The 24,902-nt window shown below is 43.5% G+C and overlaps 1 protein-coding gene across 4 annotated transcripts in view; it reads left to right on the top strand.

The window, feature by feature from the left end:
- sh3rf1 (SH3 domain containing ring finger 1) overlaps positions 1-20,459 on the top strand; it is a 70,948-nt gene extending 50,489 nt beyond the window's left edge. For 2 of the 4 annotated variants that reach the window (XM_021604283.3, XM_021604285.3), the window contains 7 exons: positions 3,113-3,223; positions 5,711-5,838; positions 8,819-8,989; positions 15,446-15,723; positions 15,866-16,179; positions 16,755-17,116; positions 17,269-20,459. In XM_021604283.3, coding sequence (XP_021459958.3) covers positions 3,113-3,223; positions 5,711-5,838; positions 8,819-8,989; positions 15,446-15,723; positions 15,866-16,179; positions 16,755-17,116; positions 17,269-17,437 — 1,533 coding nt within the window. In that variant the 3' untranslated portion in view covers positions 17,438-20,459. The remainder of the gene's footprint in view (positions 1-3,112; positions 3,224-5,710; positions 5,839-8,818; positions 8,990-15,445; positions 15,724-15,865; positions 16,180-16,754; positions 17,117-17,268) is intronic. The other 2 variants (XM_021604284.3, XM_090235920.1) reach the window with 1 other exon arrangement.
- Positions 20,460-24,902: the final 4,443 nt, after the last annotated feature.

The raw sequence follows: 24,902 nt of genomic DNA on the forward strand, positions 1-24,902 counted from the left end.
TTTGTGTGTGTGTGCAGACAGTTCTTTTCATGTTGGGGTGATCCATCTCGTACTAAAGCCGTGGACCCACAGGGTGATGAGGGGAGAATCATGTTAAACTCTCCAGTAGAGGTCGACCGATTATGATTTTTCAACGCCGATACCGATTATTGGAGGACCAAAAAAGCCGATACCGATTTATCGGCCAATTCGTTTTTATTTGTAATAATGACAATTACAACAATACTGAATTAACACTTATTTTAATATAAAACATCAATAAAATCAATTTAGCCTCAAATAAATGATGAAACATGTTCAATTTGGTTTAAATAATGCAAAAACAAAGTGTTGGAGAAGAAAGTAATATGTGCCATGTAAAAATGTGTGCCATGTAAAATATGTGCCATGTAAAAAAGCTAACGTTTAAGTTCCTTGCTCAGAACATGAGAACATATGAAAGTTGGTGGTTCCTTTTAACATGAGACTTCAATATTCCAAGGTAAAAGGTTTTAGGTTGTAGTTAATATAGTATTTATTGGACTATTTCTCTCTATACCATTTGTATTTCATATACCTTTGACTATTTGATGTTCTTATAGGCACTATAGTATTGCCAGTGTAACAGTATAGCTTCCGTCCCCCTCCTCGCCCCTACCTGGGCTCGAACCAGGAACACATCGACAACAGCCACACTCGAAGCATCGTTACCCATCGCTCCACAAAAGCTGCTGCAAGGGGAATAACTACTCCAAATCTAAAAGCGACTGACGTTTGAAACAGTATTAGCGCACACCCAGCTAACTAGCTAGCTATTTCACATTGGTTACACCAGCCATTAGGCTGATAGGCTTGAAGTCATAAACAGCACTGTGCTTGCGAAGAGCTGCTGGCAAACGCACTAAAGTGCTGTTTGAATGAATGATTACGGGCCTGCTGCTGCTCAGTCACTGCTCTATCAAATCAGACTTAATTATAACATAATAACACATAGAAATACGAGCGTTTGGTCATTAATATGATCAAATCTGGAAACTATCATTGCGAAAACAAAACGTTTATTAATTTAAGTGAAATAAGGAACCGTTCGGGATTTTATCTAAAGTCTAAATTCTGGTTACATTGCACAACCTTCAATGTATGTCATAATTACGTAAAATTTTGGCAAATTAGTTCGCAATAAGCCAGGCAGCCCAAACTGTTGCATATACCCTGAGTCTGCGTGCAATGAACGCAAGAGAAATAACACAATTTCACCTGGTTAATATTGCCTGCTAAACTGGATTAGTAGTTATAACTAGTGATTATGATTACGATTGTTGTTTTATAAGATAAGTTTAATGCTAGCTAGCAATTTACCTTGGATCTACTGCATTCACGTAACATGCAGGCTACTCGTGGAGTGCAATGGTTAGAGAGTTGGACTAGTTAACTGTGCGGTTGCAAGATTGGAACCCCTGAGCTGACAATGTGAAAATCTGTCGTTCTGCCCCTGAACAAGGCAGTTAACCCACAGTTCCTAGGCAGTCATTGAAAATAAGAATGTGTTCTTAACTGACTTGCCTAGTTAAATAAAAGGTATAAAAAAAATATTTTTAAAAATCTGAATTCGGCGCCCAAAAATACCGATTTCCGATTGTTATGAAAACTTGAAATCGGCCCTAATTAATCGGCCATTACTCTCCAGACCTGGCTTTACAGTGCCTTGCGAAAGTATTCGGCCGCCTTGAGCTTTGCAACCTTTTGCCACATTTCAGGCTTCAAACATAAAGATATAAAACTGTATTTTTTTGTGAAGAATCAACAACAAGTTTTCAGTTTTTGATTTGTTAAAAAAGTTTGAAATATCCAATAAATGTCGTTCCACTTCATGATTGTGTCCCACTTGTTGTTGATTCTTCACAAAAAAATAGTTTTATATCTTTGTTTGAAGCCTGAAATGTGGCAAAAGGTCGCAAAGTTCAAGGGGGCCGAATACTTTCGCAAGGCACTGTATCTGCCCTAATTATGAACCAGACACAGTCAGTATTATAGAACTTCCATGCACACCTGGAAGCTATATGACTTAAGATGGGTTTGATTTTATAAATGAATGCGTTTAATAAAAAGACAGACTCCCCAGGCGAAATCTGTGTGGCTCGGTATCTCTCCTTGTTTCTCGCTCCTCTTTTCTCCCTCCAAAGCAGACAAAGGGAAGCAGTAGTTTCCTGGGGGGCCAGAGGGAGTGTATGGAAATGAACACGCCTTCTGTCTACTGCTTTTATGTCAGATGTATAAAGGAGCCTGCAGTATATGAAAACAGACCTGTTGTAAAACTGAACATTTTCAGTTAATTTCCAGTGTAATTGATGTGCCTGTGTTGTACACACACACACACACATGTTCCATGTAGCTCATACACATGTATAACAAAATGCACAACACAGATAGATATTGCCTAATACTTTCTGTCTTGCCTGATTGCACCTTCCCCTTCCAAACGGTACAGTTGATTGAGTCTGAGGTGGGTCCTCTGTAATGATTCACCCAGAAAGGCAGCTCTGCTCTGTCTGGGGCAGTCATGCATGGAGTGATGGAGAGTACAGGGTAAAAGGAGACTGTGTCCAACAGAATCGCTCTGTTACCAGGACAGCCACAGTGAATGAGTCAGTGTCACACCGCTGGGGTTCCCCGTCTCTCAGCAAGAGACTTCAGTACTCACCGGTCTCCACCCAGCCAATTAAAACTTGTGCTTGGCAGTCATATGACCTAACCCAGCCAATCTGGTTATTGGGACACTAGCACAGCTTGATTTGGCCAATTGGGTTCATCGCTGCTGTGAGGGCGACATTTCCATTCAATGGGACATTTTAAGACCATGTGTGAGATGATTAAGAGATTAAATAACTAGTCTGTTCATTCATGACAGCCTACTTCTACCCATGTGAGGGGACAGACTGGCACAAATTGACCAAGACATCTGTCCCTTCTGATGGAGCTCCATTCAGTTGCAACTATCGTTGAAAAATGCCATAATTGTTCTAGCACACTGTTTTGTGTGTAATGTCTATGCCTGAAAGTATTATATTGTAGGGGAGTAGTAGTGGTACTGGTTGAGTAAGTTGACTTACATTCTGTCTTCTCTCCTCAACAGGTACACATCTGTACAACTGGACTCCTAGTGACCCCTCCCCCCAGCAGTCCTGTTACTACTGCAACCGTGTTCACATTTCCCCCAGAGGCAAGTTACGCATCCATTCCTGTGGTAGGTGAACTTCTCTATAAAGATTCTACAGTATTCACACCAACAGTTCAATATAACAATAGGGTTCTTGCAACTACGCTACGGTTTCCCTAATTCGGGATGGACATGAGTACTGGAACGGATGTCAAAGCTCCATCTTTAGCCAGAGATGACTTTTTAATGTTTTTTTAATACTGTAAAGCTATACGGTGGAATGTGTTTGTGGCTCCTAAAACAGGAAAGTGACATTTTGCCTTGAAGACAACATTCATTTGCTTTGACTCTAGTGTGCCATTTGTACATGTGCATTTGCGGGGCACAACAAAAAAGAAACCAAGCCAAGCATCATACAGTTCTTCTCCCTAAATTCCCTTTCCTCGCCGTGCCTCATTCACTCAATTGCATTCCAACCACTCCCTACACACACTCGTGTGCTCCTGTTAAGACTACAGAAATAAATGCCCATAAAAATGGGATAGACAGGCTACATTCCTTGCCAAATGATGACAGTTTTATCTCAAGTTCCAACAACGAGCTGCAGTTTTGGAATAATTGCATCCCGTCTGTTTTCCACTGAGGCGAACTGCTAGTGCCATTTATAATGGGTTAGCCTAGGCTTTAACCCCCTTAAACATAGACAAGTTCCACAGTGAAAGTGTGCAAAAACATTAGTTTGATAGAAACAAGGAGCATATTTTCACCAGACTCATTAAGCATATGCCTACTCCCCAAACAGATGTCGTGGCAGTAATTCATCACCATGCCGTTTTCAATGAGGAATTGTTTGTCTATTTTGAAAATTCCCAAGAACAGGCAAAATAAACTAGAGAGTCTGTATATCACAAAAGTAGATTTTGAACCCTGAAAACCTTTCTCAACTCGCCAAATTGAGCCCTGTTACAATTGATCACTCTGAGGTGAACTGTTCCAGACTCCAGATGTGCATCACTTTTTTGCACTAGCATCTTTTTAAATGATTTTGTTATATTACATGTTTTTTACTATTAAAATAAGTGTCTTGGCTGTGATAAGGGCTCGGGAAAGAAGAGCATCTCTGCTAAATGAACAAAACAAGGCTATGCCATTGCACAGCCATATTCTTCTACATTAAGCACCACTGCTGAGGTTACTACCTTTTAGAAGATTGTTCCACCATATAATATAACCAGTTGATATTACGGTTTCAGTCAATTAAATGGCACTTGCTTTTTTATTGACTGAATTGAGCAATTTAGCTATTAGGATTTGTTTTCTGTAATGGTTATGATAAATGAGGCATTGCTGTGCACTGTTGGCATAGGCCTATAGAAAAAATGCTTATTTTTTTGTTCTCCAGTGCAGTTCTAAAATCAGATTTTTTTCTCCCCATTTTTGATTATCATGTGAGTACTCGAACAGTCAAAACATTTCAAATGCCCATTCCTACCCTAATAATGTTTTTACAACTATTTAGGTTGATCTATGTTACTTTACTTACATGCTATCATGTATGGAGGAGACTGATGTATCTGCTGCTTTGTCATGGTCAACTGACTGTGTGTGGCTTTGTTGGTATGTGGTACTACTGAACATGTGTACACAAAGGTTAAGCTCTCCACTTTACTGGGGAACTAACTCTACATGATGATTTCTTTGGCCTGCAGGCAATGTAATTATCTCAGCTCCAGCGTCAACAGCGCGCACACATACACACATGGTAGTATGTAGACTCTTCTGAATGTATTTCCAACCCCTCCCCCACTGTTCCATGGTAGTGATGTCTGTCTGCTCCTCAGGCCTTTTAATGTCAAGCTGAGACACATTTGTCTTGTTCCAGGTGATGGGGCCTGAATTATTTACCGTCTACAATGCCTTTCTCTGCAGATGTATTAATAGTTTTGCGTGTTTAGGAGAAAACAAACCCCTTTCCCAGTGTCAGTGTGTGTGATTGTGTAAGAGTTGTTTTGGTCTGGTTTCTGTCACGTTAGATGCAGAACAAGGGGGATAAGAGAGCACAGAAGAATCTGCTCGGAGCACCCCTGAGGGTTAAACTATGTCATGTTTACAGAAATGTTTTTACTTTCATATGGTCCCAATTAAACACAGCGATGGATTCACAAGGCCCCAGTGTCGTTTCTATAGCAACAAACAAACAAGCACACTTGAGATTCCTTCCCAGTTCTATGGGGAAGTTGGGGACAAGACCAAACTTTTGTGCCAAGCGATACTCTCCCTCATTGAACAGAGAGTAAATAATATCCCTTTTTCACAGAGCAGTTTCTCTCATTATGTAACACCTAGTCATGGGTTAAAAGGCCAGGGGTAGGGTTCTCATGTATCATTCCATCAAGAGCTTTAATGTAACTCTCATGTTGCGCTGAAGGCAGTGAGTTGTTTACTTGTTTCCTGTCTTTTGGTTCCAAACAAAGCAGTTTTTTTTATGTGAGGGATGCACTTCAACCTTATTGTGAACTGTTCTGTGCTGTTTGATCTCTGTTTCAGAATGTTTTTTTGTTTGTTTTTTGACAGGAAGCTCTCCCTCCTCCCCCACCTCCTCCCCCACAATCTTCAGCGCGGGGAGCAGCCTCCTCGTTGGCTGCTGGTCAGAGACCTTCCCCAAGCACAAGCGACCAGAGTGGGAGACAAAGACCCACAGTGTGAGTGTACACACACACATACACATACACAGATGTACATGTAACACTCTTCCATGTATAAAGTACCAGTACACTAAACCAGAGAGAACATGCCGTTTAAAAGCATGTTCCACACATGGCTAGGGTGTGGGGCCGTCTAATGTGTTCTGGGAGTTCTCCAAGCCTCTAAATGACCGCTCAACTTTCAGTGTGGAACACCAGAGGTTGACCCAGAGCACAGGTGAAGGGTGAAAGGTCAACCGCTGTGGGGTATGGAGTCTCCTGGGTCCTATCAGAGATCCTGCCTGTGACCCTGGACCTCTCACATCATTACTCCTTTGAGAGACTCCAGACACCTGATAGAATTAGATACGGCCCACCTCCCCAAAGTGAGTGTGTTTGTGTTTCTGCATTTTTCTTATTTTCCCCCTCCCTGACACCAGTGAAAGTGTCTATGCTGTCTGTCAGCAGTTGTTCTTTAAAGCCTCTTCCCCTCTTGAGGTTCTTGGAGATGTGACTTTTCCACTCCTTTACAGCACCTCAGTGGAGCCCTGCCACATAGCTGTGCCATGCAGAAAGTTACCATAATATTACTCTACATCAGTGATGGGGGTGAACTCATGAGGGGCCGCAGTGGCTCCCAGGTCTACGTACCCACATCCATGCACACACCGGCAATCAGAGCCAGCCATAGCCTAATTAATTTTGCCATGGGGTGGAGAGAAGATTTTGCAATTTTATAACTAATTTCATGAAATACTACTCGTTTTGCCATGTGGCGTAGAGGGAAAAAACTGTTTTAAAGTTAATTTCCTGCATTTTACACATTGAGTGACTAACAAAATCAATGGGGGCCCCCCGGTCGGTAATTAGACCATGATTAATACAAGTTCATATACAGTGCATTCAGAAAGTATTCAGACCCCTTAGCTTTTTCAAAATGTTGTTACGTTGCAGCCTTATTCTAAAATCTATTAAATTGTGCGTTTCCCTCATCAATATACACACAATACCCCATAATGACAAAGAAAAAACATGTTTTTAGACATTTCTTCAAAATTAACTGAAATATCAGATTTCGAATTCAGAACCTTTACTCAATACTTTGTTGAAGCACCTTTGGCAGCAATTGCATCCTCGAGTCTTGGGTGTGACGCTACAAGCTTGGCACACCTGTATTTGGGGAGTTTCTCCCATTCTCTGCAGATCCTCTCAAGCTCTGTCAAGTTGGATGGGGTGCGTTGCTGCACATCTATTGTCTGGTCTCTCCAGCGATGTTCGATTGGGTTCAAGTCCGGGCTCTGGCTGAGCCTCTCAAGGACATTGAGACTTGTCCCAAAGCCACTCCTGTGTTGTCTTGGCTGTGTGCTTAGAATTGTTGTCATGTTGGAAGGTGAACCTTCACCCCAGTCAGGTCCTGAGCTCTCTGGAGCAGGATTTCAACGATCTCTGTACTTTGCTCCGTTCATCTTTGCCTCGATCCTGACTAGTCTCCCAGTCCCTGCCGCTGAAAAATATCCCCACAACATGATGACTCTGCCACCACCACCATGTGTCACCTTAGGGATGGTGCCAGGTTTCCTCCAGATGTGACGCTTGGTATTCAGGCCAAAAAGGTCAATCTTGGTTTCATCAGACCAGAGAATCTGGTTTCTCATGGTCTGAGAGTTCTTTAGGTGCCTTTTGGCAAACTCCAAGTGGGCTGTCATGTGCCTTTTACTGAGGAGTGGCTTCCGTCTGGCCACTCTACCATAAAGGCCTGATTGGTGGAGTGCTGCAGAGATGGTTGTGCTTCTGGAAGGTTCTCCCATCTCCACAGAGGAACTCTGGAGAGATGATTGCACCGGAGGGGACGGCTGCCGTTTTACGGGCTCCTAACCAACTGTGCTATTTTTTTTATTCTCACATTGTTTGTACCTCATTTTGTACATAATGTTGCTGCTACGGTCTCTTATGACCGAAAAGAGCTTCTCGACATCAGAACAGCGATGACTCACCTTGAACTGGACAAAGATTTTTTCTTTAAGAAGTCCAATGTGAAGGATATACTGCTTTGTCAAGACGTGGCCCAAATCTCTGTCATCAGCATGAAGAAGAGACTGAGGAGAAGGGGAATGCCTTGTAAGAATTATCCGACGAGTAGGTAAACCACCCCAGTACCCTCCGTATTATTGGCCAACGTTCAATCATTGGAAAACTGGACGACGTACAATTAAAGAGTATCCTACAAACGGGATACTAAAACTGTAATATCTTATGTTTCACCCAGACGTGGCTGAAGGACAACACAGATAGTATAGAGCTGGCTGGCTTCATGCATCGGCAGGATAGAGCAGCTATGTCTGGTAAGACGAGGGGCGGCGGTGTGTCTATTTGTCAATAACTGCTTTGTCAATAACAACAACTATCGGTAGAGTTGAAAATGCGATGGAAACACAACTTTAAGATTTTTATTTGTTTCTTGCAAACTTAAGCTAAAAAGTACAGCAAATCAGTTTGGAAACACCACTGATGGGGAAAATTAACATTTTCTTTATGCAGATTTTTTTAAATTTTTACATTTGCATTAAAATCGTCCCCAATTGGATGGAAACCTTCCAACTAGTGTATTCTACTATTTTAACTCTCAACAGTGAGTTGAATATTTGTTTTACTTTTTTTGGGGGGGGGGGGGAATTGATCTGCTGGTCTGGCTGCCAGTTGCCTATCCCTGCTCTACAGACATATAGTGCAGCTTTCTCTGAACTACTGGAAGACCAGTCCAGAGGGGAATGTCCATCTCGATCAGCCTGTAAGTGCCTACTAGAAAGAGAGGGGAGATGTTGATGGATACACTTTAGTCTGTGGAAGGGGGGTACATTTTGCTCATGTCACAGACGAGATGTTCTGAATCCACAACATGTCTGTGATTCATTTCCTCCTGAGGTTAATTGGAAAGTCCCTGTGTCGATGGCCACGTGTGTGTGTTTGATGTGTCCCATCTCTCTCCCCCCCACTGCAGCTACGTGGCCCTGTTCCCCTACCCCCCCCGTAAGGAGGATGAGTTGGAGCTGAGGAAGGGAGAGATGTTCCTGGTGCTGGAGCGCTGTCAGGACGGATGGTTCAAAGGCACCTCCATGCACACTGGCAAGATAGGAGTGTTCCCCGGCAACTACATGAGCCCTGTCAGCAGGTCTGTCACACACACAGACCTTACGCATGCAAACACATATACACATGACTACATGACCAAAAGTATGTGGGCTGGGCTTGGGCTCGTCGAACATCTCATTCCTTTGCTGTTATAACCGCCTCAAGTTCTTCCACACCGATCTTAACCAACCATTTCTGTATGGACTTTGCTTTGTGCACGGGGGCATTGTCATGCTGAAACAGGCAAGGGCCTTCCCCAAACTGTTGCCACAAAGTTTGGCTCCCAAGATCGGGAGTCCCATAGGGCGGCACACAATTGACATACTTTGGCATACTTTCCAAACTGTCTCTCTCGTTGTTGTTTACATTCCTCTCTCATGCGCTCTATGCTGTATCAGTCCAGAGATGCTCATGTCTCCGCCCTAACAATGGGAGTCGTTGTCCCAAATGCGGAAAGTTAGACGACGAGCTTCAGTACAAAATAAGGCCATAGAAACGCATTGGGCTTATTTTGGACAGAGTTTGGCTAGGGTGAAACCTCTCGCTTCACCTATTCCTCTCTGATCTGGAAAAAACTGGAGCAATGGATTATGGTCAATGTAGTTAATTACAATGTTTCTGCACTGAACTAGGTTGAATATTTGCTTAATGGAAACCAAAACTCCCTTCAGCCCAGCGTCCTATATAGTTCTTGACTTGATTTCTTTCATAAATTATTTGATTTCTCTCTAGAGAAACAGTGCATTGGGCTACAAAATAAAAATACCTAAATGGTATTCAAATAATTTAACCAGAATCATTTGATCACTTGTTTTGGTACTGCTCATAAGTAGTTTTAAGTAGTGTTTTTGGTCGCAGGATCAGGAATGGCCGACAAATTGCAACATTTACTTTGAGCTAACGGTGCAAATAGCACTGCTGGGTGATTTGAAGCGTCAATCAATCCGATCAATAATATAATAATACTCTTAGCAAAAATCTTTCTTTAATTTACCATCTTTAGGAACTTTGAGAATGAATAGGTTCAGAACTTTTGTGAAACATCACAGCACAGTGGAAAAATATATGGCAGCAAGAAATCAAAACTGGATGGTCTTCAGAGATGGATGGGAGGGGTTGAGGGTAGTTGAAGCCTGGGACTAAAAACAAACAAAAGTAATATATACTGTGCCCGTAAAATGTATATAAACTAGAAAATAAACATCTCTTTTTCAGGACCCTGTCTTTCAAAGATCATTTGTAAATATCCAAATAACTTCACTGATGTTCATTGTAAAGGGTTTAAACACTGTTTACCATGCTTGTTCAATGAACCATAAACAATGAATGAACATGCACCTGTGGAACGGTCGTTAAGACACTAACAGCTTACAGACGGTAGGAAATTAGGTCACAGTTATGAAAATTTAGGACACTAAAGAGGCCTTTCTACTGACTCTGAAAAACAAAAAAAGAAAGATGCCCACGGTCCCTCCTCATCTGCGTGAACATGCCTTAGGCATGCTGCAAGGAGGCATGAGAACTGCAGATGTGGCCAGGGCAATAAATTGCAATGTCCAAACTGTGAGACACCTAAGACAGTGCTACAGGGAGACAGAGTGGACAGCTGATCGTTCTCGCAGTGGCAGACCACGTGTAACAACACCTGCACAGAATCGGTACATCCAAACATCATACCTGCGGGACAGGTACAGGATGGCAACAACAACTGCCCGAGTTACACCAGGAACGCACAATCCCACCAGTGCTCACACTGTCTGCAATATTCTGAGAGAGGCAGGTCCTCACCAGACATCACCGGTAACAGCATTGCCTATGGTTACAAACCCACCGTCGCTGGACCAGACAGGACTGGCAAGAAGTGATCTTCACTGACGAGTCGCGGGTTTGTCTCACCAGCGGTGATGGTCGTATTCTCGTTTATCGTCGAAGGAATGAGCGTTACTCCGAGGCCTGTACTCTGGAGCGGGATCGATTTTGGAGGTGGAGGGTCCGTCATGGTCTGGGGCAGTGTGTCACAGCATCATCGGACTGAGCTTGTTGTCATTGCAGGCAATCTCAACACTGTGCGTTACAGGGAAGACATCCTCTTCTCTCATGGGGCGGCAGGGTAGCCTAGTGGTTAGAGAGTTGGACTAGTAACCGAAAGGTTCAAATCCCCAAGCTGACTAGGTACAAATCTGTCGTTCTGCCCCTGAACAGACGGTTAACCCACTGTTCCTAGGCCGTCAATTGAAAATAAGAATTTGTTCTTAACTGACTTGCCTAGTTAAATAAAGGTAAAATAAATCAATATGGTACCCTTCCTGCAGGCTCATCCTGACATGACTCTACAGCATGACAATGCCACCAGCCATACTGCTCGTTCTTTCAAGACAGGAATGTCAGTGTTCTCCCATGGCCAGCGAAGAGCCCGGATCTCAATCTCATTGAGCACGTCTGGGACCTGTTGGATCGGCGGGTGAGGGCTAGGGCCATTCCCCCCCCAGAAATGTCCGGGAACTTGGTGGAAGAGTGGGGTAACATCTCACAGCAAATCTGGTGCAGTGCACGAGGAGGAGATGCACTGCAGTACTGGCCACACCAGATACTGACTGTTACTTTTGATTTTGACCCCCTCTTTGTTCAGGGACACATTATTCCATTTCTGTTAGTCACATGTCTGTGGAACTTGCTCAGTTTGTCTGATGTTGAATCTTATGTTCTTACAAATATTTACACATGTTAAGTTTAACAGTTGATAGTGAGAGGACATTTCTATTTTTTGCTGAGTTTAGTATGTATAAGCTGGAAGTACAAGCCTAACATGCTGACCATACCGGATGTGTAAATTAAATTTACCGGTAACATACTTTATTCAATCATTGCACCCACACTGCTTGCCCGCGTCAGTGTAGTAAGGTGCTAAAATAGAACTTGTTTCTATTTGTGACGCTCGACAAGCTGCAAGTCCTGCCTCTCCCGTCTCCTCATTGGTTTTTAGGAGCATATGCCCACGTGGGTGGTTGAAAGATGATCTGAGGTTAACACTCCAGTCGGTTGTGGTCATGCACTTTAAAGTTGGTTGCCAATTGCCATACAATGACCAAAGAAGAAGAAGCCTGAAGGAAGGAGGAGAGATTACTAGAAACAAACTCGGTTGACCTTTTTATCTGTGGATTAATTGTCGGAGTAGAGGACCTTGTGCATTTCAGGTAAAATAATAACCCAATGTTTATATCCCAATATTTATATACAAATTAGCTAGCAACAGCAAGCTAGCTAGCTTAATTGCCATAAATGTTTAAATCTTTTCGACCTGTCCCCAAGTTAATATAATTGGTTCAGAGTTTGTTTTGATATTTCAACCTGTGTGTCCTGATCGCGTCTGGTGTGGGTGGACAAAATCAACTTGTGCTCGTGGTCTGGTCAGCATTTAAGTGTTGTTCAGTAGTTTACTTCAATTAGGGGAGGGGTGGTAGGGTTAAGGGAAAATAACATTTTTTTTTATTTATATTTACAAAAATATATTGCAAATGATGCAGAGGATTATCTGCAGTATTAACGCTGATCTACCCCCCCAAAAAATGTAATGTATATGAACAAATTTGTTTTCATCCCTGTTAGTGAGCATTTCTCCTCCTTTGCCAGGATAATCCATTCACCTGACAGGTGTGGCATATCAAGAAGCTTTATTAAATAGCATTATCATTACACAGGTGCATCTTTTGCTGGGGACAATAAAAGGACACTCTAAAATGTGCAGTTTTGTTACACAACACAATGCCACAGATGTCTCAAGTTTTGAGGGAGGGTGCAATTGGCATGCTGACTGCAGGAATGTCCACCAGAGCTGTTGCCAGAGAATTTAATGTTCATTTTCTCTACTATAAACTTTTTTTGAGAATTTGGAAACACTTCCAAACGGCCTGACAAACGTAGACCACATGTAACCATGCAAGTGCAGGACCTCAACATTCCCACATATGCTGAGCAATTGTTGGCTGCTTTTCTTTCACTCTGTGGTCCAACTCATCCCTAACCATCTCAATATGGTTGAGTTTGGGTGATTGTGGAAGCCAGGTCATCTGATGCAGCACTCCATCACTCTCATTCTTGGTCGAATAGCCCTTACACAGCCTGGAGGTGTGTTTTAGGGCATTGTCCTGTTGAAAAACAAATGTTAGTCCCACTAAGCGCAAACCAGATGGGACGGCGTATCGCTGTGGTAGCCATGCTGGTTAAGTTTGCCTTGAATTAAAAATAAATTGGACAGTGTCACCAGCAAAGCACCATCACACAACCTTCTCCATGCTTCACGGTGGGAACCACACATGCAGAGATCATCCGTTCACCTACGAAAAATCTCATGTTTCTTGGCCCAAGCAAGTGTCTTCTTCTTATTGGTATCCTTTAGTAGTGGTTTCTTTGCATCAATTTGACCATGAAGGCCAGTCGATGTTGAAATGTCTGTTAATTGAAATCTGTGAAGTATTTATTTGGGCTGTAATCTGAGGTGCAGTTAACGCTAATGAACTTGGCTCTGCTGCAGAGTAACTCTGGGTCTTCCTTTCCTGTGACGGTCCTCATGAGCCAGTTTCATCATAGTGCTTGATAGTTTTTGTGACTGCACTTGAAGAAACTTTCAAGGTATTGACTGACCTTCATGTCTTAATGATCTACTGTCGTTTCTCTTTACTTATTTGAGCTGTTCTTGCCATAATTATTTATTTATTTTTTCGCCATTATTTAACCAGGTAAGCTAGTTGAGAACAAGTTCTCATTTACAACTGCGACCTGGACAAGATAAAGCAAAGCAGTGCGACAGAAACAACAACACAGAGTTACACATGGAGTAAACAAGCGTACAGTCAATAACACAATAGAAAAAAAGTTTTAGCTAGCATAGACTTATAGATGACATGGAGCCAGTGGGTCTGGCGACGAGTATGTAGTGAGGGCCAGCCGACTAGAGTATACAGGTCGCAGTGGTGGGTGATATAAGGCACTTTGGTAACAAAACGGATGGCACTAGTCTTCATCCAATTTGCTGAGTAGAGTATTGGAAGCTATTTTGTAGATGACATCGCCGAAGTCGAGGATCAGTAGGATAGTCAGTTTTACTAGGGTAAGTTTGGCGGCGTGAGTGAAGAAGGCTTTGTTGCGAAATTGGAAGCCGATTCTAGATTTGATTATGGATTGGAGATGTTTGATATGAGTCTGGAAGGAGAGTTTACAGTCTAGCCAGACACCTAGGTATTTGTAGTTGTCCACGTATTCTAGGTCAGAACCGTCCAGAGTAGTGATGCTAGTTGGGCAGGCGGGCGGTTGCAAAGCATGCATTTGGTTTTTACTAGCGTTTAAGAGCAGTTGGAGGCCACGGAAGGAGTTTTGTATGCCATTGAAGCTCGTTTGGAGGTCAGTTAACACAGTGTCCAAAGAAGGGCCAGATGTATACAGAATGGTGTCGTCTGCATAGAGGTGGATCAGGGAATCGCCCACAGCAAGAGCGGCATCGTTGATATATACAGAGAAGTGTGTCGGCCCGAGAATTGAACCCTGTGGTACTCCCATAGACTGCCAGAGGTCCGGACAACAGGCCCACCGATTTGACACACTGAACTCTTGTCTGCCAGGTAGTTGGTGAACCAGGCGAGGCAGTCATTTGAGAAACCAAGGCTGTTGAGTCAGCCAATAAGAATACGGTGATTGACCGAGTCGAAAGCCTTGGCCAGGTCAATGAAGACGGCTGCACAGTACTGTCTTATCGATGGAGGTTATGATATCGTTTAGGTCCTTGAGCGTGGCTGAGGTGCACCCGTGGCCAGCTCGGAAACCGGATTGCACAGCGGGGAAGGTACGGTGGGATTCGAAATGGTCAGTGTTCTGTTTATTAACTTGGCTTTCTAAGACTTTAGACAGGCAGGGCAGGATGGATATAGGTCTATAACAGTTTGGTTCTAGAGTGTCACCCCCTTTGAAAAGGGGGATGACCGCGGCAGGTTTCCAATCTTTAGGGATCTCGGACGATACGAAAGAGAGGTTGAACCGACTGGTAATAGGGGTTGCAACAAAGGCGGCGGATACTTTTAGAAAGAGAGGGTCCATCAGCTGTGCTAACAATTGCAAAAGGGTTTTCTAATCATCAATTAGCCTTTTAAAATGATAAACTTGGATTAGCTAACACAACCTGCCGTTGGAACACAGGAGTGATGGTTGCTGATAATGGACCTCTGTACGCCTATGTAGATATTCCAGAAAAAATCTGCCATTTCCAGCTACAATAGTCATTTACAACATTAACAATGTCTACACTGTATTCCTGATCAATTTGATGATATCTTAATGGACAAAAAATGTGCTTTTCTTTCAAAACAAGTACATTTCGAAGTCACCCCAAATTTTGAATGGTGGTGTATGCACTCACACATATGTACACACACACTGATTATCTCTGTATATGCAGCTACCATAAGGCTCCCAGCCCTAACCCCTCTCCTCTTGTTGGTCCCATTAGGACGGCATCAGGCAGCACCCAACCCAAGGTGCCCCTAACTCTGTGCACCCAGGCTGGCAGAGGGGTCACCATCGTCAGCCCCTCCACTTCTCTGGGGGCCATCGTTCCAGGGCCTGACTTAAACAAGTCACTGCCCATCTGTCCTGGCCCTGACCCCTCCAGCCCTTTACCTGCTGCCATGGTGACGGCTGCTCACGTGGCGACCGGACAGGCCAAGGTTCTCATGCACATGACCTCCCAGATGACTGTTAACCAGGCACGCAACGCTGTCAGGACAGGTAGGGTCACCTACTAGGGGAATGGAGGTGTGCAAGTATACATTCTATGTACCCTGAGGATGGGATAGTGTATTTGTTAATGAATATATAGGGAAATGGTATGTGTGTATGATCTGACCCTGTGCCTCTCCTCTGGCCCCAGCAGCCTGCCATAGTCAGGACCGGCCCACCGCTGCTGTGACACCCATCCAGTCCCAGACCTCTGTAGCCTATCTGCCCCACCTGGCTGTGTGCCAGTCCCAGCCCTCCTCCAACCCTGCCCAGGGCTGTGTCCGTGCCGGTGTGGCACTGGGCTGTGCCTCCGCCTCACTCACCCCGCCCAACGTCAGTGCCGCCTCGCTGGATCGTGATGCCCTGCGACCAGTGGCAGACCTCACCATGCCCGTCGCCCCAGGCAACAGCAACTCCACGTCAGCTAATTCCTCCCTTGCCTGTCGGCTGGACAAGGACGGCAAGGTGGGCATTCATGATAGCACCCTAGCCATCAGTATTGCTATCAACAATGTTAGCATATTTCTTATGTTTGCATATACTTCTATTATGCCTAGCATATTTGGCTGGTGTTCAACACGTCTACAATGGATTGCTAAATTAGTTGACATTCGCCTGGAGTGTCTGGTGCTCTTGTTTACTGCAGAGTATTTTGAATACCATGTCCTCTGTATGTTGTTGAACACAGATGTTCCAGTTTATCTTCAGAAACAAATTGACGCACAGCGCTCAGTCTGTTTCACGGGCGAGCCTTGGGAATTGAGTTAAGAGACTAGAGATGGGAGTCAGTCCAGGCCAGCCAACACAAACAGAACAGGCAGCTGGCAGCAGGCCTGATGATGACATTACAACCCTGATTAGTCAGCCAACCACCTAATGACCAAGACAATAGTTTCTGTTTATGCAGATTCTAATGTTCATACAATTCATTCCTGTAAGACAGTCTATATCCAGCCTACACTGTTGTCAGACAAGTGCAACATAGTAGCAACATAATTAACTTTTTTCTCTCGCTTTCTCTGTTTCGTTCTGTTCTTCAGAGGGAGAAGAAAGGTCTTCTGAAGCTGTTGTCATCTAACAAGAAGAAGTCTCGCCCTTCTCCCCCCTCCTCCCCCACCCTGGAGGCAGAACAGGCTGCTACAGGGGAGGTCTTCCAAAGGGCCATGGGCCCCGACACCACCCCCTCCCCCTCGCTCTCCTCCACCACCGTTGGCATGGGTAACCATGGCCGTGCAGTCCCCTGCCCCGTGGAGCCTGAGCCTACTTTAGCCACCACCCCAGAGTTAACACAACGTAAGAGCAGTCCCCTGGATGGCTGTGCCCCCATCGCCCCGCCCCCTCGCCAGGCATGCTCCTCCCTCATCTCCCAGCAGCACGATGCTCGGCCAATCATATGCGAGAGGTACTGCATTTCTTATATCGTAGGACAGTGACATGTAATGAATAAAATTGTCTGTCTGATGTGTGTCTGTGTAGCGTTTCTGTTCTCCTGTGCTTCGTGGGGGGGAGGTGTCAGTACAGTAACCTCTCTGATCCCTCATCTCTCCTCCCCAGGTACAGAGTGGTGGTGTCCTACCCCCCTCAGAGTGAGGCAGAGCTGGAACTGAAGGAGGGAGACATAGTGTTTGTCCACAGGAAGAGAGAGGACGGCTGGTTCAAAGGAACACTCCAGAGGAACGGCAGGACCGGACTGTTCCCTGGCAGCTTCGTAGACATCATCTGACTGACCTTTTTGACTCACACTGGACCACAGTGGACCGACTGTGACCTGACCACACCATGAACTGACCATCAATGGAACCACTTGGTTGTTGCCTTGTTTTAGGGTCAAACTGTGAGTCAACCAGGTCAGGTTGCTAGGCACAGTAACATCAGATGGATCCATACACAACCTTGTAAGAGGTCCTCAAAGCACAGAGGAGATTGATGAAATAGTTTAAACAGAGCTGAAGAGATGACTGGAGGACAACACACTACTCATGTTGATTTTATTTTTGTCAGTTATTTATATCTTTAACAATTCAAATCGTTAAATGTGTGCCTTGTACTGTTCCTCACTTTATTAAATGTAAGAAACCATATGAACTGTTAATAGATGGAAAATGACAAATTGTAACTTATTTTTTTGTTCTCTGGAAAAGATGTGCTTGGCCTTTCGTTGTGTTTATGGTTTCAATTGACGCCTGCCTTATGACACATTTCCTAAATCACTTTGTGCTCGACCCTTATTGGCTGTGGTGCTGTATGTTAATACTGCACGGTGTCTGCTGATTTTAAGAGCAAACAAACAATATAGCAGATGGGAGGAGAATGAGTGATGTCATCAGCACATACAGTGTAGCAAGAAAAGGGGTAGAGGTGGGCCCAATTCCAATCTGATCCCTTGAGCCTAGTCTTCTATTGACTGGAAGGAATCAGCTATATGGCAGTAGCTCCATACCCTCTGGTTGGGTAGTTTGAGTTTCTGATTTATTGCAAACACCTAGTCATTTGAGATCCATGAGAGGCAGAGGACTTGATTGGAATTAGGCTCTGGACCCTCCAACAATGGAATTTGCACAACCTCATCCTTTATCCCAAACTGGGTTCTCTTTGAGCTTATTGGAGAGCGAGAGATGTCTTGGTAAAATTATTATGCTGTTGATGCTCTGATGTCGGGTGAGGTTATCAAAACGTTTCCTTAACGTTAGGAAAGCCGTCTGCTGTTGATGTACATTATTAGGTACTGGGAGAGGGATTTTATGTTCTCGCCTTTTTTGATGTGTTAAAACTAAAACACTCCATAGATCTTGCAATCAAATGTTACTTACTGTATATTCTTCTATGTGTACTTATTGAACATCGTAGCTGCTCCCCCACTCCCATAATAGTAGACTAACCTTATCGGACATAGCTCTAGATCTCAAGTGAACGACAGACATCACATACAGTACAGTAAACGTGCTACGACTCTGACAGCCACATTTGAATAATATATTGATATTTATAGCCGCATGGATCTATACAACACCAGGTGCTCTGGACTGTGTCGCCTACAACATGGAGATGCAGCAAGACATCTGACAGACCTGATGTATGTATGACCTTCATGGGTTCTCAACCCTCATTTCAATGATTCATTCATTCCTAACGCGTCTTGTCACTACAAGACAAATCACTGCTTACTTATAAAGTACAGACTGTTTTCCTAATGTAACATTTCATTATCACTCCTCCAATACAAGTCAGTATATTTATCCTTGAAGTTGTGAGAGAAGGTTTTTTAATACCGATCCATGACTTGGACCCTGTTGATTCTTGGTTTTGTCTGATTAAGCTGTACAGTGCATCTATTCAATATGTCTAAGTGTTCTGTAGACTTGCATATGATTTGTGCGTGGTTGGTTGTTTTCTGTGTCTCAAAGCATAAAAAAATAGGTGTGATTTGAGTGGGTTTAGAGGATGTGAAACCTCAGAGCCTTGGGTCCTACTTATTTTCAACTCCTTTCATTTCAAAGTAATCCAGTGGGGGCGAAATGGCACTCTTCACTCTCCCTCCCCCTTGTCCTCCTCCCTGTGCCTTTAGTCATGGTAATGAGATTGACAGCACTGTTAGAAACAAAGACAGAATCATCAGGCACCACATAATGAGGATTTGATTTGATCCAATCTCATATTTGTTGGCAGTAGAGAACAGTTTAAATTGGATTATATTAGTCAATGGTGGACAGTAAGTGGCTGTTCCATTGTTAGTGGGCTGTGAGGGACGTCTGCCTAGCTTCACTAGAGTACACCAGGCAGACACCAACAGGCTAACATCCTCTGTTTATTCCTGCTGCAGCGTTTCTCCTATCAGATGCTGTGGTGCAGTATCAACAGCTAAGGCTTCTGTCTAAATGACAGAATGGACCTTTAGGCACTAATCCACCCCACCAAGCGGTTTGCTCTTAGCAACTGGGTGTCAACAGCAGTAAGTCTGAAGGGGTTTGGGGGTCACATTTAAAGGTTGAGGACATTTTAAACACCAGATGGTGCTACATTTTGGACCTGAGGGGAATGTAGGTGACAATTTTCCAAAGCGTGATTGTTTGATTGGGTGTTTGTGTCAGGCAGAGTAATGGGGACCACTGTGTGTGACTAACTTCTGAATATGTTGTAGTTTATGTTTTGACTGGTGGGTGGAGGCTGTATAAAGTGGTACGAAACACTGTTCAGACCAGTTGCTTCTCAATTTTCTTGTGTAGAATGAACCTAATGTTTTACTGTTGTCTTGGTATTCTCCACCTCACCTCTTGTCTGGGTCTTGCTTACTGATGAGCCTTTTTTTCATACACACACACCCCATACATTTACACTTACCACACCATCAGTATAACCCGTAGTCATTTTAGTCATATTTATTTTCATGTCTATAGTTGGATGATCAAATAATGCTTATTTTCTTTACATTCTCTGACTGGCAAGAACAACCGAACCAGTTAATTTCGGTGTTCCTGTGAACATGTTTTTGCTGTCATCTCATGCCTTGTTGGAACACAAGGTAGCACTAAAGTTTGCTTTATTAAACTAAACAGATTCTCCTTATGCCAAGGTGATTTACTTGATTTTTTGGGGTTATTTTTATATAGTTAAGTCTGATCATGGAAAAATTAGCATCCACTTGTTATTTGGTACAATACTATGTGCAAAACATTCTTAAGTATCGAAGGGAATAGCACATTTTTGTAAACATGACTATAACAATAAAAGTGAATGGTTTCCATGGTTTTGACAGTCTGTTTTCGTCCTTGTGTTTAGATGGTCTCTTCCTGCCAGGGTAGAGCTGTCTGAAAACATTACCACCGACATGAGGGACATGACAGCAAAGTCACCTCTCTTCCTCTCTCATCTGTCCCTTTCTACTCTGCTGGGCGTAAGATCGTGTGTGTTTTGATGCGCTTGTTGGTCTGTCTGAGCCAGTGCTTTGGGAAAGTATTCAGACACCTTGACTTTTTCCACATTTTGTTACATTCTTGCCTTATTCTAATATTGATTTAAAAAAATCCTCAATACCCCATAATGAAAAAGCAAAAATAGGTTTTTAGAATTTTACAAATGTATTACAAATAAACAGAAATATCACATTTACATAAGTATTCACACCCTTTACATTCGCACCGATTACAGCATCGAGTCTTCTTGGGTTTGATGCTACAAGCTTGGCACACCTGTTTTTGGAGAGTTTCTCCCATTCTTCTCTGCAGATCCTCTCAAGCTCTGTCAGGTTGGATAGGGAGCATTGCTGCATAGCTATTTTCAGGTCTCCAGAGATGTTCGATCGTGTTCAAGTCTGGGCTCTGGCTGGGCTGCTCAAGGACATTCAGAGACTTGTCCCGAAACCACTCCTGTGTTGTCTTGGCTGTGTGCTTAGGGTCGTTGTCCTGTTGTAAGGTGAACCTTCGCCCCAGTCTGAGATCCTGAGTGCTCTGGAGCAGGTTTTCATCAAGAATCTCTCTATATTTTGCTCCGTTAATTTTTCCCACAACCCTGACTGTGCAATGCACCAGTTGGTCTGTCTGAGATTGTCTCTACAGTGCCTCCGGAAAGCCGCTACTGCTGAAAAACATCTCACAGCATGATGCTACCACCACCGTGCTTCACTGTTGAGATTGTGCCAGGTTTCCTCCACACGTAAATCTTGGCATTCAGGCCAAAGAGTTCAATCTTGTTTTCATCAGACCAGAGAATCTTGTTTCTCATGGTCTGAAAGTTTTTAGGTGTCTTTTGGCAATCTCCAAGCAAGCTGTCATGTGCCTTTTACTGAGGAGTGGCTTCCGTCTGGCCACTCTACCATAAAGGCCTGATTGGTGGAGTGCTGCAAAGATGGATGTCCTTCCGGCAGTTTCTCCCATCTCCAGAGGAACTCTAGAACTCTCAGTCCCCATTGGATTCTTGGTCACCTCCCTAACCAAGGCCCTTCTCCCCTGATTGCTCAGTTTGGCCCTGTAGCCAGCTTTAGGAAGAGCCTTGGTGGTCCTTAACTTCTTCCATTTAAGAATGGAGGCCACTGTGTTCTTGGGGACATTCAATGCTGCAGAAATGTTTCGGTACCCTTCCCCAGATTTGTTCCTCGACACAATCCTGTCTTGGCACGCTACAGACACTTATTTCGACAACATGGCTTGGTTTTTGCTCTGGCATGCACTCTCAACTGTTGGGCATTTTAAATAGACAGGTGCGTGTGCTTTTCCAAATCATGTCCTATCAATTGAATTTACCACCAGTGGATGCCAATCGCTCAATCACTCAAAAGTATTGAGTAAACGGTCTGAATACTTATGTAAATGTCATATTTCAGGTTGTTTTAGAAAATATATAAATGTACAATTCTAGAAACATGTTCTTGGTTTGTCATTATGGGGTATTTTGTGTAGATTGAAGGGGGGGACAATTGAATCAATTTTATAAGGCTGTAACGTAACAAAATTTGGATAAAGTCAAGGGGTCTGAATATTTTCCAAATGCACTGTAGAGTCGTGGCCAAAAGTTTTGAGAATGACACAAATATTAATTTTCAGTCTGCTGCCTCAGTTTGTGTTATGGCAATTTGCATATACTCCAGATTGTTATGAAGAGTGATCAGAGGAATTGCAATTAGTTGCGAAGTCCCTCTTTGCCATGCAAATTAACTGAATCCCCAAAAACATGTCCACTGCATTTCAGCCCTGCCACAAAAGGACCAGCTGGCATCATGTCAGTGATTCTCTCGTTAACACAGGTGTGAATGTTGACGAGGACAAGGCTGAAGATCACTCTGTCATGCTGATTGAGTTCGAATAACAGACTGGAAGCTTCAAAAGGAGGGTGGTGCTTGGAATCATTGCTCTTCCTCTGTCAGCCATGGTTACCTGCAAGGAAACAAGTGCCGTCATCATTGCTTTGCACAAAAAGGGCTTCACAGGCAAGGATGTTGCTGCCAGTAAGATTGTACCTAAATCAACCATTTATCGGATCAGCAAGAACTTCAAGGAGAGCGGTTCAATTGTTGTGAAGAAGGCTTCAGGGCGCCCAAGAAAGTCCAGCAAGCGCCAGGACCGTCTCCTAAAGTTGATTCAGCTGCAGGATTCGGGGCACCACCAGTACAGAGCTTGCTCAGGAATGGTAGCAGGAAGGTGTGAGTGCATCTGCACGCACAGTGAGGCGAAGACTTTTGGAGGATGGCCTGGTGTCAAGAAGGGCAGCAAAAAAGCCACTTCTCTCCAGGAAAAACATCAGGGACAGACTGATATTCTGCAAAAGGTACAGGGATTGGACTGCTGAGGACTGGGGTAAAGTCATTTTCTCTGATGAATCCCCTTTCCGATTGTTTGGGGCATCCGGAAAAAATCTTGTCTGTGGGGTTGCTTCTCAGCCAAGGGAGTGGGCTCACTCACAATTTTGCCTAAGAACACAGCCATGAATAAAGAATGGTACCAACACATCCTCTGAGAGCAACTTCTCCCAACCATTCAGGAACAGTTTGGTGACGAACAATGCCTTTTCCAGCATGATGTAGTACCTTTCCGTAAGGCAAAAGTGATAACTAAGTGGCTCGGGGAACAAAACATTGATTTTTTGGGGGGGGTCCATGGCCAGGAAACTCCCCAGACCTAAATCCCATTGAGAACTTGTGGTCAATCCTCAAGAGGCAGGTGGACAAAAAAAAACGCACAAATTCTGACAAACTCCAAGCATTGATTATGCAAGAATGGGCTGCCATCAGTCAGGATGTGGCCCAGAATTTAATTGACAGCATGCCAGGGTGGATTGCTGAGGTCTTGAAAAAGAGGAGTCAACACTGCAAATAGACTCTTTGCATCAACTTCATGTAATTGTCAAAAGCCTTTGACACTTATGAAATGCTTGTAATTATACTTCAGTACTCCATAGTAACATCTGACAAAAATAACTAAAGACGCTGAAGCAGCAAACTTTGTGGAAATTCATATTTGTGTCATTCTCAGACATTTTGGCCACAACTGTATATTGTTATATACAACCCAGGAATTTCAGCAGTGCGTTTTGGTTCAGTTGTTATCCGTTTTTAGCAGTTTGATAGCAGTTTTAAGAGTTAATTGTATTAACAAATGACAGGACAATGATATCAAAAGTGAGTATTGCATTTTGAAAAGAAGATTCTTATTATTGAATATGGAAGGGGATTTTGGTGCAATAAGAAAGTGATTTTGTGTGTACTCATTCAATTGTGCTTAGAGATTTGGATCAAACCATTTTGATCTATTTTGATTTTGGTGCTTAGAGTTAAGAAAATGTACTACATACTTGTGAAAATTGCACCAAAGTGATTTTAAAAAACGATGTACAAAACACAGATCAGGTCACAATACAAATGTAAACGCCTGGTTTTCACTTAAAATGGAGGTCAAACACAAGCCCCAACAGCCAAATACTACATTGAGTCTATATAACAATGCATGCCTTTATTACCAGGAGAATAGGTCCTTGCTGTGTCTGCTTTTCCCACAATGCAATCAACTCTAAGGTGGTGCTCTGTGAGGTAGGTGAGTCATGCGGTCTCTTGTCTGTGTGTGTGGTGATGCTCAGCTGGATAATATCTAAAGGAGCTGACAGGGTCTCTCTGAGGTCACACTGGTATGCTTCATCCAGATGATGGGTTGCCATGGAGATCACTTATTCCAATTTGTGAGCATGACTGTGGTGGACAGAAGGGGGTAGGTGGCCCGATGGGGGATACAGGGACAAAGAGTTGGATATTGAGATAAAGAGAATTGCTTGCTTTTTATCTGACTTGGCTCTGTTGGCTTCTCTTTTCCCTCGCTCCCTCTCTCCTGTCAACTCTGACTGTCTGGTTCACTTTGCTCTCTGGTATCTAATGGTATTGGGTACTCTAACAGATTAATGAGGTGTCTGTTTAATCAATGAGCCTTGCTCTGGCATGACCGGGCCTTCCTACTGGAGAAGGAGGGAATCATTAGCTCTACTACAAACAGTGTAAATGTGTGTTTGTGTACAGAACATGTTGGTGAGGTGGGTAAGTCTATTAGATACGCTATATATTCATATGACTGAGTGAGGCGGTGTAAATATCTGTAGATGTGACCAAGAGTGATTTATGGATTGATACAAGGTCATAGACTCGAGCATACAGTAAATATTAATGTATGTATGCAAGAAGAAATAGAGAGTGTGTGTGTGTATACTGTGTATAT

The sequence above is a fragment of the Oncorhynchus mykiss genome, chromosome 5 (genome assembly GCF_057628025.1).
Source record: "Oncorhynchus mykiss isolate SJ-2025 chromosome 5, ASM5762802v1, whole genome shotgun sequence".
Lineage (NCBI taxonomy): Eukaryota > Metazoa > Chordata > Actinopteri > Salmoniformes > Salmonidae > Oncorhynchus > Oncorhynchus mykiss.